The sequence below is a fragment of the Orcinus orca genome, chromosome 18, assembly GCF_937001465.1.
Source record: "Orcinus orca chromosome 18, mOrcOrc1.1, whole genome shotgun sequence".
Lineage (NCBI taxonomy): Eukaryota > Metazoa > Chordata > Mammalia > Artiodactyla > Delphinidae > Orcinus > Orcinus orca.
Window position 1 is genome coordinate 63,147,630 of NC_064576.1, and position 14,004 is coordinate 63,161,633.

Sequence of the window (14,004 nt, forward strand, 5' to 3'; positions counted from 1 at the left end):
TACAGAAGTGAATAAGATGTGGCCCCTGCCTTTAAGAGGATGGCCTTGTTGGGAAATAGACACATAGCAACCTTAGTTGATGATGAGACGAAGTGTGTGCCGTGGAAGGGGCACAGGTACCATGCTTGGAGGACGGAGGAAGAGGTCTTCAGTTCTGACGGAGGAGGGTCTGGGAAGGCCTCATGGGAGAGGAGAAGCTGGTACACTAGTTTCACAAGAACCCAGAGATGGTCAGGGGCAGGCATTGGGTCAGAGAGCAACAGGAGGTCTGTCCCTTCCTGCACCTGGGGCACATTGTCCTTGTCCAGACTTCCCTTTGTTATTTCCTCCCATCCACCCACCCCCACCCCCAATAATCAAAATCAAACTTTGCTCAATCCCACCTGTTCTGGAAAAATCTGTTTCCAGTACACAACTCTGCTATTCCTAAACTCCATTAAGAGTTATTGTCTCTCCCATATACTTGACTGTCTTTTGCCATGTCTCTAATTGTTATCTTAATGCCGTAAGAAAACAAGAGAAATTGGGTTTCTTTAAGTTCAAGGAATATCATATAACACTTCTTTGGACTTCCCACTGGCCTAGGTCAGTGATTGTACATGGTAGATTCCTAGTTAAGCATTAACTAAATCGAGTGGTTTTTGAATTATAATGTGTCATGAGTTGAGTCTGAAACCTAAGTCTGTATCCTTTACCCTCTTCCCGAAAGGCTTTCTTATCCAGACTTGTCCGGGCTCAGCCTGTCTGAGATACACTGTCTTAACTCAGATTCCATGCATGGGCCATATCCATGATGTGGGAAGCACTCCAGAAAAGTCAGGTTAACACACATGTAACATCTTGTTATCACAGTGTGAAAACTGAGTCATTCGTGTTCCTCCCTGTGTCCCGATAATCACGAGTCAGTTAAAGCTTGTCTCTCAGAGTATTATCTAGGGGGAAAAACATTTCCCCATTTATTTAAAGGGTGTATTGATATAGTGAATACATTTTACACAATTTGCAAAAGACCCTTAGACCAGTCGCTCACTCAGAAAAAGAACTCAAGATATCTTGTCAGCCAGCTTGTTTTAGTTCAATACAGCCAAGACAGTACCACTGTTCTTTTGAAAGCTTTTTTCTTCACATCTATGTTGCCTTCTTTTATTTTATTTAAAAATATTTTTTAAACATCTTTATTGGAGTATAATTGCATTACATTGTTGTGTTAGTTACTGCTGTATAACAAAGTGAATCAGCTATACATATACATATATCCCCATATCCCCCTCCCTCTTGCGTCTCCCTCCCACCCCTCTAGGTGGACACAAAGCACAGAGCTGATCTCTCTGTGCTATGCAGCTGCTTCCCACTAGCCATCTATTTTACATTTGGTCGCGTGTATATATGTCAGTGCCACTCTCTCACTTCATCTCAGCTTACGCTTCCCCCTCCCCGTGTCCTCAAGTCCATTCTCTACATCTGCGTCTTTATTCCTGTCCTGCCCTTAGGTTCTTCAGAACCACTTTTATTTATTATTTTTTTTAAAGAAGATGTTGGGGGTAGGAGTTTATTAATTAATTTATTTTTACTGTGTTGGGTCTTCGTTTCTGTGTGAGGGCTTTCTCTAGTTGTGGAAAGCGGGGGGCACTCTTCATCGCGGTGCGCGGGCCTCTCACTATCGTGGCCTCTCTTGTTGCGGAGCACAGGCTCCAGACGCACAGGCTCAGTAGTTGTGGCTCACGGGCCTAGTTGCTCTGTGGTATGTGGGATCTTCCCAGACCAGGGCTCGAACCCGTGTCCCCTGCATTAGCAGGCAAACTCTCAACCACTGCGCCACCAGGGAAGCCCCACTTTTATTTTTTTTTAGATTCCATATATATGTGTTAGCATACGGTATTTGTTTTTCTCTTTCTGACTTCACTCTGTGTGACAGACTCTAGGTCCATCCACCTCACTACAACTCAATTTCGTTTCTTTTTATGGCCGAGTAATATTCCATTGTATATATGTGCCACATCTTCTTTATCCATTCATCTGTCGATGGACACTTAGGTTGCTTCCATGTCCTGGCTATTGTAAATAGTGCTGCAATGATTATTGTGGTACATGACTCTTTTTGAATTATGGTTTTCTCTGGGTATATGCCCAGTAGTGGGATTGCTGGGTCATATGGTAGTTCTATTTTTAGTTTTTTAAGGGACCTCCATACTGTTCTCCATAGTGGCTGTATCAATTTACATTCCCACCAACAGTGCAAGAGGGTTTTGCCTTCTTTTAGAAAGGATTAAACTATCTTAACTGTCCAGTAAACAGTAATACAGTTTGGCAAGTATTCTAATTAAAGCAATAATGACCAAGCATCTCAATAAAGCTCTTATTTAAAAAATGACCAAGCACATTGATCTGTGCATTTGCACCTGGATTTAGGCACTTGCACTTGGGTTTCTAGGAAGAGTGTGTGCCTGAAAGATCAACACTGAGCAAGTTGCTTTCTATACGTTTCACTCAGTCACCACAAAACTTCAATATAACTATTATTAGATGCCTTTGACAGTGGAGGAAAGGAGGGATTAAGTATTTGCCCAAGGTTACAGAGGCAGGGCTGGACTTAATCTCAGCTGTGTCTAACTCCCACTCTTAAAATGAGCTTTTGCTTTCAAAACCAAAAATGGCAGAGCCTGTATTCAAAAAGAGTTCTAACTTGAGTAATAGATGTTGGACTAGATAATTCTGACCGTGAAATTGGATGATGACCTTTGCCAACTAAAAATTGTCACTTGCCACCTGTCTCTACAACGATTAGGTCACTAGCCCCGGCAGTCACTGACCTTCAACATACCCTGAAAGGAGTTCAGGGTGGAGATCAGGAACGAGGCACTCTGTGCCCTGGAAAAAACTGGCAGAACAGGCATCAGATAGTTAGATATTTTCAGGAGAAGATTTTATGAGCCCAGTTGCTTGCATCTGATATCCAGAAAAGCACTAAAATCATTAACAGAGACATCTGTGTGACGAGGAGCATCCTTCCTGTGACTAGCAGCAGGCCTCTGCCAAAATGTGTGCTCGGTTGCAGCATCCCCCCTTCACACAAATCACACATACACTGACCTCCCATCCCCCCTTCACACAAATCACACATACACTGACCTCCCACCAGAGCACTTCTTCAGGGCTATCTGAGAGGTGTATCCTGGGCTTTAGTCCTCATTTTGCTCCAAATAAAACTTAACTCACAACTCTAACGTTGTGTACTCTTTTCAGTCCACACCTTAAAGCCTTTTTTGAAACTTTGGCTGGATTTAATTAGTACTGCTAGCATTATTTGACAAGATGGGTACTTTGCAAATTTGGTACCTCTGGTAAACTCTGATAGCTCTGATAATTGAATACTTGTGCTACTTTTAAAAGATTAATAGATTCAAGGACCTGCAAACGATCTACTTCTAAGAGTTAAAAACTGAGGTGAAATTTACAAGCAGTGAAATACACAGATCTTAAGTTGGATGTTTTGACAAATGCGTAATAAATCCATGTGATTCACACCCCAACCGATAGAATGTATCTATCGTCTTCCAAAGTTTCCTGGGGCCTCTTTCCAATCACCTGCTCCTCAGGGGCCACCAAATCTGTGCTACGATTTCTGTTCCCACACATTGGTATGTTAATGGTAAACTGTATTGCACTTTGCAGCCTATTCAAAAACAAGCACGGCTGCTAAGGTGGAACTCTATTCTCTCGTATTCTTTTAAAAACACAACTTTAACACTTCTGGATTAGAGTTTTAAAACTATGTTACATTAAATAACCACTTCTGGCTCCTGAGAAAGAAAAACGAAGATGCACTTTACCTGAACTGTTCTCTTTTGAACCTCTTCAGTGACATTCGGGAAACAAAGTTTACAGCCCACCTGTTATACCACTTCCATGCCTGACTTGTGGTCCCCCAGAAGACAATGACACGGGGGCGGAGGGGGGAGAAGTGATGGATCGGAAATGCCGGGAGAATGCCGGCTCGCCCTTAAACCCGGCTCCCGCCTGCGGGCGGTGGGTGTGCGCGGCTGGCATCCGCGTCCCCTCCCCGCGGGCCCTCCCCGGCCGCGCGTTTCCTGCCGGGTTTCCCGTCCAGTAGCGGGCCAGCCGGGCGCGGGCAGGGAAGGATGCGCTGCCCAGGGCGGGCGGGGCGGCCGTCGCAGGCTCCCGGAGCACCCCCCACCCCCGCCCGCCGGGTGCCGCCCTCCTCGCGCCGTCGGGGGCGGACCCGGGCGGGGCTGCGGGAGCGGCGCGCGGGGGCCGGGGGCGCAGTCCCGGGACGCGGGATGCTCGGTACGCTGCCTCATCGCGGCCCAGGCCACTCGCCTACCTCGCCACCTCGCCACCTCGCCCGCCGGTCCCAGAGGTAAGAAGAGCGTTCCGGAAGCAACCCGGCGGGAGCTCCCGCCGCGGGGTCCCCGGCGGCTCCCGGGACCCTTCCGCCCCACCCTCCCCGCCGCCGGAAAGCACTGGTGGACGGGACCGTTCTCTCCACGCACCCGGTCCCCTTCCCTCGCTCCTTGGTGCTCAGCCCCCAGGGACACGCGTTAAAAAGTGTCGTCTCCGCATCTCTGAGTCCCGACTTCAACCTGAACTCGGCGCTCTCCTGGCGCAGGTGTGGCCGAGTGTCTGAGGCTGACCGTAGATCGATGGGTGTTGAGTCCGAATAGTTGGAACCCTTGAAGAACAGCTTCTGGGAGACTCTGCGTTTCAGAACAGGTTTGCTTCTTTCCATAAAGAAATCCTTACTGGGATGCAAGCAGTATGAGATATGTGCCTTGCAAAACGGTCCTCATTTTAAGAGATGTTGTGCTGGGGGACACCGGCAGCCTTAGATTTCCAAGCGTAAACTTGACTCGCAGGCCTGGCGAAAGCTGAGTAGATGTGGGGAGTGCACAGCTGAGTAGATGTGGGGAAGCAGCATCCAGCCCGTGGGACCAGGCGTATATTCGCCGATTGGCCCGAATATATAAATACAGCCCGTTTACACGAGCCGTTTTGGAATTAGCGATTTCCTCCTAATAAATATTACTATTAGATATACACTCGAGCATGTGCATGTTTGTCAGAACGGACAAGATCACTTTGCTTCTTTTTGTTTTTCCTTTTATTCTTTCATAAATCATTGGTCCCATGGTGTTTAGCATAATTCAGTTTCTTTTTCTGTAGCTCTGAAGACACTATAGGGGATACAGAAGCGTGTATCTTAACCGATTTCAGCAAAAACATGAGATCTGAGCTTAGCGTGGTGCCCTTAGCCACTGAGAATATTCACAACTTCCTCCTACCCTCTAGCTGATACATTTAGAATTTGTCTATAAACGTTTATGGGTGTGAATGCTATATGGAAGTTTTAAAAAAATGTGTATAAAGTATACCTAAGTTCCTATTTTCTCAAAATGATTCTCAAGCTAAACATTGTAAGTAGCCAGTTGTGGTATTGGGAACACGTGTTGGAAGAAAATAAGCAAGGTTTAAAAAAAATTAAAGAAGCATGCTGTTTTCTTTAAAACAACAACAGAAACGTAGTGATTTTTTACCCGGCATTCCATTCCATTCTGGGATGCTCTGTTAACATCTTCAAATTAGTGGTTGAGCTAGTGAAAAAAAAAATCAGCATTAATTTTCAAAAGCTTGACAGCATTAAAAAAAAATCCATATTATGTAAACCATATTATGGCTTATAAAATAAAGCAGCCTGTTTTCAGGTAGCCTGGATTATCTTGTAATTCCATTTCCATCCAGCTCTAAATATAGATTATGACACTATTCTGTTTTACTAGTCTTTTTCATAAGAAAGAAAATGTGTTATAAACACAAAATCAGTTGTGATTAAGAACTTCTTTAAAAAATGGTTGTCATGGGGAAGCAAGCAATTTGGGAGAAGCCAGTACAACTTTTGGGGGCCAGGGATAGCTTGTTTCTCCTTACTTCAATTACTGAGTAGCAGTGACTAAAAGGAAGCATTTTAATTGCCCTAAGTGCCCACACTTGCCTGGGAGATACGATGATGCTCACCTGCTGTCTTTGGTCAGGTTTCCCAATTCATATTCAAGGAAACGATTGGGTCAAATCCATGCCTAATTCCAACAAAACTGAATTTTCTTTTTTTTTTTGTTGGGGAGGGTGGGAGCCTTAATCATCTGCATGATTATACTTCCTATCTCTGCTTCTCTTTGAGGAAGTACAGCATTTCCTTTGCTCAACCAACTCCTACAGAAAGAAAGCTAATAGAGACACACCAATTTCCTTTCCATTGAATTTTTGATTATTTCAGTCAGTCCTCTTAATTCCCTTAATTTCTGTCTTATCCGAAGGGATATGACGTACGTATATTTGGAATATAATATACTTATTAAAAACAGATTAACTGCATAATGGAGGGGAATGTAAACATTAAGAAAATATATATTTGTTTTATGTTTAGTACCCCATAGTTTCCTAGACTCAAGTTTCCTAAGACTCAGGTATGAAAAATACTGGCTCTTAAATGCCCCGCATCTTATTCTGTTGTCTAATAGTCTGTTTATATCAAAATAAGTGCCTCTTCCCACAAATCATTCTGAACCACAGGCCATCAAGGCCTTCCCTGCCCTCCTAGGTGGTCTGGGAAGATTGCTGCATGAAATCACCCATCTCCTGATGGCATGCCAGCCAGCAGCAACAAGTACTGGAAGGCTGACAAAGATGATAGCTGTTACTTGTTTTCCCTTTAGAGTGCCCTAACCAAGGGAAGTCTGGACCACCTGGAGTTCACATTTAATTGCAATAATCTGGGTATATATTTTTTTAAAGGTTTGATAGTTTTGATATAGCTCCTAGGCATTCAGAAATGAAGCAATCCAGAGAACACACCAATTGTGCAAGAAGGACAGTGTTCATAAACCCATTTGTGGAAGCAAGGCAGGTCTACACAGCACGATGCAAAACGAAAGTTTGGCAAAATTTTAGTCAGTCGATTAACTGGCATATTAACTATGCCAAGCACATAAATATGTGAAGATATAATATTATCCAGGTTGGCAAGGAGCTTTGATGAAATTAAGCAGAGAACAACCAACTCTCCACTTAAGGATGTGCTAGAAAGGTAAGAGACGCGGTGTTTTGCAGATAGTCTTGGTGTTGGGCAGACCTGAAAGTTCTTAGCAGGTGAGCTATAATGGAAGGAAAGGACATGTAAATTACAGATCATTTCCCTGGGGGAACAGTAATGTCCTTGCTGTTTTCTTTTCAGTATTAACTAGGCAGTTTGACTTCTTAGAATGGTTTTGTCATCTCAGGATTACTATTTTATGAATCACACTGAACAGAGCCAACGTCTTTTTGAAGTTCTAATTGCAGGTGTTTTTGAAGAAAAATTCACCATTTGGATGTGAGGAAGGACATGAGGAGACCAAAGACCTGGGATTTTGCTGATCAGAATGAAACAAATGTTGAAAGACTTTTCAAATCTATTGTTGGTGGTGCTCTGTGACTACGGTGAGTGTTGCGTGTACTTATGCTGTGGGTACCAATGAAGAAACATAAATGGAGGGTTTATAAATGCATGGATGTCGATGCCCCTACATGAAGGAGGTAGGGCAGGGACTACACTGCAGTGCCTTTTAAACTGTGATTCTTGCAACCCTGGGTTCTCTTAAGGTTCTGCGTTATTATTTCAAATTTCACTTTAAATACACTCATTTCACAAATTGGAGACAAGCATGTTGCCCTCAGTTCTCTTTGATTGATTTCCTAGTATTTCAGTATTATATGTTTAAACTTCACTCACACACACAGGAAGTGATGTTTTATATATTGGGGTTCTACATGAGATTTCACTTGACAAGAGAGTTTGCTGCTGGAATACCTTTGGAACAAATCTGAATTTCAATCCTTACCAGTTGTGTGCCTTTGTCTAGTTTCTAAATCTCTTTCTGTACCAGCAGCAATATTGAGAGGGCTGTTATGATGATAAGATAAACTCAAGAATGTGAAATACCTGAATGTCTGAGCACATAGTAGGTGCTTAATGTTAGTTTTCTTCATTCATCTTGATTCAACTAAAAATTCATTTCTCAGAGAGTTTTATGCAACTACTGAACCAGTAGATTCAACCATATAATACCCACCAGTTTTCTTTTGATGATTTCCAAGTATTTCAGACATCTAAGCAGTTGGTGGTATGAGAGTGGAAACTGTTTTCAAATTGATGAAGAAATTATTATTCAAGAGACAGAGAATCCTGGCTCATGTAATATCGGTTGGATGGACCAGAGTGTGTACTGTTACTTTTGTCCAGTGAGTCTCCTCCCTCAGTCTTTTATTTTTTAAAAGTTTATTTAAACAAGAAGACACTTGACTTGCAGAAAACCAATCTGGGATCATTTCTTTTAAAGTCCTTTATCCCTACTTAAAAATAGGTTGCTCTATATGTAACAGCCTCATTCAAAAAATTATAAAAGCTTGCTTTGTTTCATAATGATAAAGACATCAAAAATTTCCATTTAAACAGTCTGCAAGGACATTTGTTATTGTTGAGAGCAGGTTATCTTACTGCAATATAAAAATAAAAGTTGATTGAGCATAAAATAGAGCATACAAGTTGAGTACAAAGGCTACTACTGGAAAAGGAGGTATTTTCATAGACCTGGATTTTTTTTTTCTTCTCCATTTGACTTTGATCAAAATATACCATTACCAGTTAGTGTTTTTGCTTTTTTAAAGCAACATGCTTATATTGAGACACCAGTTCCTTTAAATACAATAAAGGAATTTGGGGAGAGAGGAAATGAAAGAATGGAGAAAACTGTACTGTAGTAGTCAGGATGTGGTACAACCAAATTGTAGTTTTCTAAATGAGAGTGTATTCTTGCCTGTAAAAGCAAGAGTTTGAGAGTAAAGCAGCAAGTTCCCTCTTCAGTACACACCTCCTTTCTGCTGCTGTTGGAACCCATCCGTTGCGTCTGTTTCCTCGGTTTCCAAAGGGCCATGTGTGTCTCTTTCATCGACAGGCTGCCCGTCAAATCAGAATCTGATCTGCCTCATCGTTGTCCCTGTCACTGACAATTCATTAGTTAACTAAGTGCGGTGTGCCTCTCTTAAAATGCATCACAGAACCATTCTGCCCCATCAGATTCAAATGAATATGAGCTTTGTTCTCGGTCCTTTGTTCTCAGCAGTCCTTCCTGGGCTACTGTGAGTACTGGAAGCTCTTCAGCCACCTGTTCACAAAAAAGTATCAGGTCCACTCTGAACTAGCACACAAGCTGCACCGAAAGCAGCCGCCTTTGGATGAGTTGTCTCCATCCAAAAGGGAGTGTCCCTCAATTTCTGTACTGACTAAAATGAAAAAAAAAAAAAAAAAAACAACTTTATCCTATTAAGGTTTTCAAGCAAGTGCTGATTAAGCTTCAGGTCTATCCAAGTTTTATATATTTTATTTCACCTCATGTTAAATAAGAAATGGGTGAAGTGCTGAGCTAATTAAAACAAACCTTTATGTGCCAGTATTTTCATGTGCTGATTCTAATAATCATTTTTTTATATCTTTGAATAGTCTATTTTTAAAAATTTTTATTGGAGTATAGTTGATTTACAACGTTGTATTGGTTTCTGCTGTCCATCAAAGTGAATCATCGAATAATCACTGACTGAGTATATTTAAAGACTACCAGCCCAGACAGCATATTGTCCTTTGGACATATATGATATGTACACATTATTATTATTATTATATTAATATAATATTATGTTATATTATCATGTATATATAAGAAGACTCATAAATTCATACTTACACATGTTGTTTTTCAAACCAAAGGGCACTGCAGTTCCTTAAATCTAGAATGTTTCTTACCCTAGTCACAGGCCAGCTGATTGTTGCATTGCCAAACTCTGTCTCCTTTGATATGTATTTGGATAGGGTTCAAAATAGAAACAGGGATTCTTGTGTGTCTGTGCTCTTCCCACTCTTTACTTCAGCTGCTCTGATGGGTCTCTTTTTAAAAAAAGATAGAATTGATCCTAACAGAGTGACACTTGTGGGCCAGTAGTCATCTGTCCTATCTAGGCCAATAGCAGTTACTGTAATGTCAGTAAAATTGCTAAGGACAAGCTTAGCTATTCCATAAATGTTCACTCTATCCCTTGAATAACCCATGCAGGATAGAATGTCAACATTTCTTATTCATCTAAAAATTTCTGCCTTATACAAAGGAAAGGCACTGTTTCCTTTACTGGTGAAAATGCTCAAACACTTGTCTTGAATGTCAGAAAACAGTAACTTAGAAGTTCAGTTGATCGTTGGACAACACAGGGTTTAAGTTAAGGTTAAAGGCTCTGATCTTCTGCACAGGTATAATCTATAGTCGGCCCTGTGTATCTGCTGTTCCTCTATATCTGCTGTGTGTATCTGCGGATTCAACCAACCACAGATCGTCTAGTACTGTAGTACTTACTACTGAAAAAATTTGTGTGTGTGTAAGTGAGCCTGTGCAGTTCAAGCCCATGTTCAAGGGTCAACTGTATATTTAGGGTCTCCCATTTTAAGTAATCTAGAGCAGTGCGTGTTGTATCATTTAAATCAGGCTTTCTCTCATTTCACTGTAAATCCATTTTCCCCAAATACCTAAACACTTCAATATGCCTAAAATGAGAAGAGTCAAGTGTTGGATTTTTATGAGACTGGTCAGTTGTTACTCTTGCTTATTAGGTTTTCATCACTGATGTATTACCTTGTTGACTGTTGTGAATTCAGAGTATTTACCACTAATTCATTATTTTCAACAAAACCATGAAAAATGGAGATGAAGGAACAGAGCCACTTTAGAATGGAGGCAGCTCAGGACCCAGCTCCCAGAGTCAGCACTCAGCAGCATTTTGCATCATCCTCGGCTCAGTTCAAACTTCTCTCATGTCTGAAATGCTGTTTCCATCGATGTCACCAATAGTGCTGCTCAGATATTCCCTTTAAAAACCTACTCTGACCATTTCCTTTCAGTTCTTGGAGAAGCTGAATATCTCCTTCTGGGGGAACCGGGCCATGTAGCACTAAGCAACAGGACAGTGTCTGTGGATTTCCAGTATTTGGATGGCGCCAATGGGACGCTGAGGAATGTCTCTGTCCTGCTGTTGGAGGCCAACACCAATCAGACTGTTACCACCAAATACCTCCTGACCAACCAGTCCCAGGGGACCCTCGAGTTTGAGTGCTTCTACTTCAAGGAGGCCGGCGACTACCGGTTCACGATGACTCCGGAAGCCACAGACAGCAGCCCTCCGGTCCCCTGGTGGGAGAGGAGCGCCTTTCTGAAGGTGGAATGGCCTGTCTTTCATGTTGACCTGAACAGGACATCCAAGGCAGCTGAAGGCACCTTCCAGGTGGGCCTTTTTACCAGTCAGCCGCTGTGCCTGTTCCCCGTGGACAAGCCCGGCATCTTGGTGGATGTCACCTTCACCAACAGCCTTCCGGAGGCAAGGATGAGTCAGGGCCAGCCGCTGGAGATAAGGGCTAGCAAGAGGGCAGAACTCACTCAAGGCCAGTGGGTTGAGTTTGGCTGTGCACCTGTGGGGCCGGAAGCCTATGTCACCGTGGTGCTGAAGCTGCTCGGCGGGGACTCGGTCATTACGTCCACAGGCCCCATTGACCTGGCCCAGAAGTTTGGATATGCACTGGTGATGAAGCCAGAGCTCACCTGTGAGTCCGGGGTGGAGGTGAGGGTGCTGCCCCCGCCATGCATCTTTGTCCAAGGGGTGATCGCTGTCTTCAGGGAGGCCCCCAGACGCCCTGGGGAAAGGACCATCCGGTTGGCTGAAAACAGTCTGACCTTGGGAGAAAGGAGAACAGTATTCAACTGCACTTTGTTTGACGTGGGGAGGCATAAATACTGCTTTGACTTTGGCGTCTCAATCAGAAGCCAGTTTTCTGCAAAGGAGAAGGAGTGCATGCTAATTCAGAGAAATATAGGTTGGTATTGAGATTTTAAAGCACATTTTTTTAAATCAAATTGGCGCCTTCATGCAATCAAATTATTATTTTGAATTTAGGTGAACTTGATTTTCTATGAACGGTACCATCATTTTTATGGTTCACTCCCCATAATGTCCCAAATGGCATTAGCATCCTTATCTGAAAAATGAAGAGTACTGGTTAGCATACCCAGCGCACTCCTAACTAACTGCTCCAGGTCTTAGTTTCCCCATCAGTAAAGTGGGGATGATAAGAGTATCTACCTCAGAGAGTTGTAAGAATTGAGTGAAATTAATGTATACAGTTCTTAGCACAGTGCCTCAGGTAAGAAACAGTGATAAACGTCAGCGATTATTACATTGTATTTTATTTGTTTGTTTGTTAATTTAATTTTTATTTTATATTGGAGTATAGTTGATTTACAATATTGTGTTAGTTTCAGGTATACAGCAAAATGAGTCAGTTAGACATATATATATATATATATATCTCCATTCTTTTTTCAGATTCTTTTCACGTATAGGTTATTACAGAATATTGAGTAGAGTTCCCTGTGCTATACAGTAGGTCCTTGTTGATTATCTATTTTATATATAGTAGTAGGTATATGTTAATACCAAACTCCTAATTTATTCTTCTCCCACCCCGACCTTTCCCCTTTGGTAACCTTAAGTTGGTTTTCGAAGTCTGTGAATCTGTTTCTGTTTTGTAAATAAGTTCATTTGTATTATTTTTTAGATTCCACATATAAAATGATATCATATGATATTTGTCTTTCTCTGCCTGACTTACTTCACTTAGTGTGATCATCTCTAGGTCCATCCATGTTGCTGCGAATGGCATTATTTCATTCTTTTTTGTGGCTGGGTAATATTCCATTGTATATATGTACCACATCTTCTTTATCCATTCCTCTGTCGATGGACGTTTAGGTTGCTTCCATGTCTTGGCTACTGTAAATAGTGCTGTCATGAACATTGGGGTGCATGTATCTTTTCGAATTATGGTTTTCTCTGGATATATGCCCAGGAATGGGATTGCTGGATCATATAGTAGCTCTGTTTTTAGTTTTTTAAGAAGCTTCCATACTGTTCTCCATAGTGGTTGTACCAATTTACATTCCCACCAACAGTGCAAGAGGGGTCCCTTTTCTCCACACCCTCTCAGCATTTATTGTTTGTAGACTTTTTGATGATGGCCATTCTGACTGGTGTGAGGTGATAACTCGTTGTAGTTTTGATTTGCTGTTCTCTAATAACTAGTGATGTTGAGCATCTTTTCATGTGCTTTTTGGCCATCTGTATGTCTTCTTTGGAAAATTTCTATTTAGATCTTCTGCCCAGTTTTTATTGATTTGTTTGTGTGTTTTGATATTGAGCTGTATGAGCTGTTTGTACAGTTTGGAGTTGGTCGCTTCGTTTGCAAATATTTTCTCCCATTCTGTGGGTTGTTTATTCGTTTTGTTTATGGTTTCCTTTGCTGTGCGAAAGCTTTTAAGTTTAATTCGGTCCCTTTTGTTTATTTTTGTTTTTATTTTCATTACTCTAGGAGGTGGATCCAAAAGGATATCGCTACGATTTATGTCAAAGAGTGTTCTACCTATGCTTTCCTCTAAGAATTTTATAGTATTCAGCCTTACATTTAAGGCTTTAATCCATTTTGAGTTTATTTTTGTGTATGGTGTTAGAGAATGTTCTAATTTCATTCTTTTGCATGTATTTAAAAATTCTGTTATTACATCATATGGCAAGTCCATGGCAGGTATGATCAGAATTCAAAGCTAAATCCCAAATTGTACTTAGTAGCTTTTCACTTCCTCTAGAACGTCCTCAAGCATGTCTCTTTCCTCTTACCTCCTTCATTTTAAGAACGAAGCCTCTTTAGTGAGAGTTCAAAGCAAGATTTCTAAAAACTTCTTTTTTTTTTTTTTTTTTTTTTTTGAGGTACGCGGGCCTCCCACTGCCGTGGCCTCTCCCGCTGCGGAGCACAGGCTCCGGACACGCAGGCGCAGCGGCCATGGCTCACGGGCCCAGCCGCTCCGC

General features: G+C 42.0%; 1 protein-coding gene across 7 annotated transcripts in view; it reads left to right on the forward strand.

Annotated features, from left to right (window-relative positions):
• The first annotated feature begins 2 nt into the window (after positions 1–2).
• THSD1 (thrombospondin type 1 domain containing 1) overlaps positions 3–14,004 on the forward strand; it is a 30,948-nt gene continuing 16,946 nt past the window's right edge. For 2 of the 7 annotated variants that reach the window (XM_033436937.2, XM_049700943.1), the window contains exons 1-3: positions 4,416–4,731; positions 7,342–7,491; positions 10,994–11,959. In XM_033436937.2, coding sequence (XP_033292828.2) covers positions 7,434–7,491; positions 10,994–11,959 — 1,024 coding nt within the window. In that variant the 5' untranslated portion in view covers positions 4,416–4,731; positions 7,342–7,433. The other 5 variants (XM_049700942.1, XM_033436940.2, XM_033436941.2 and 2 more) reach the window with 5 other exon arrangements.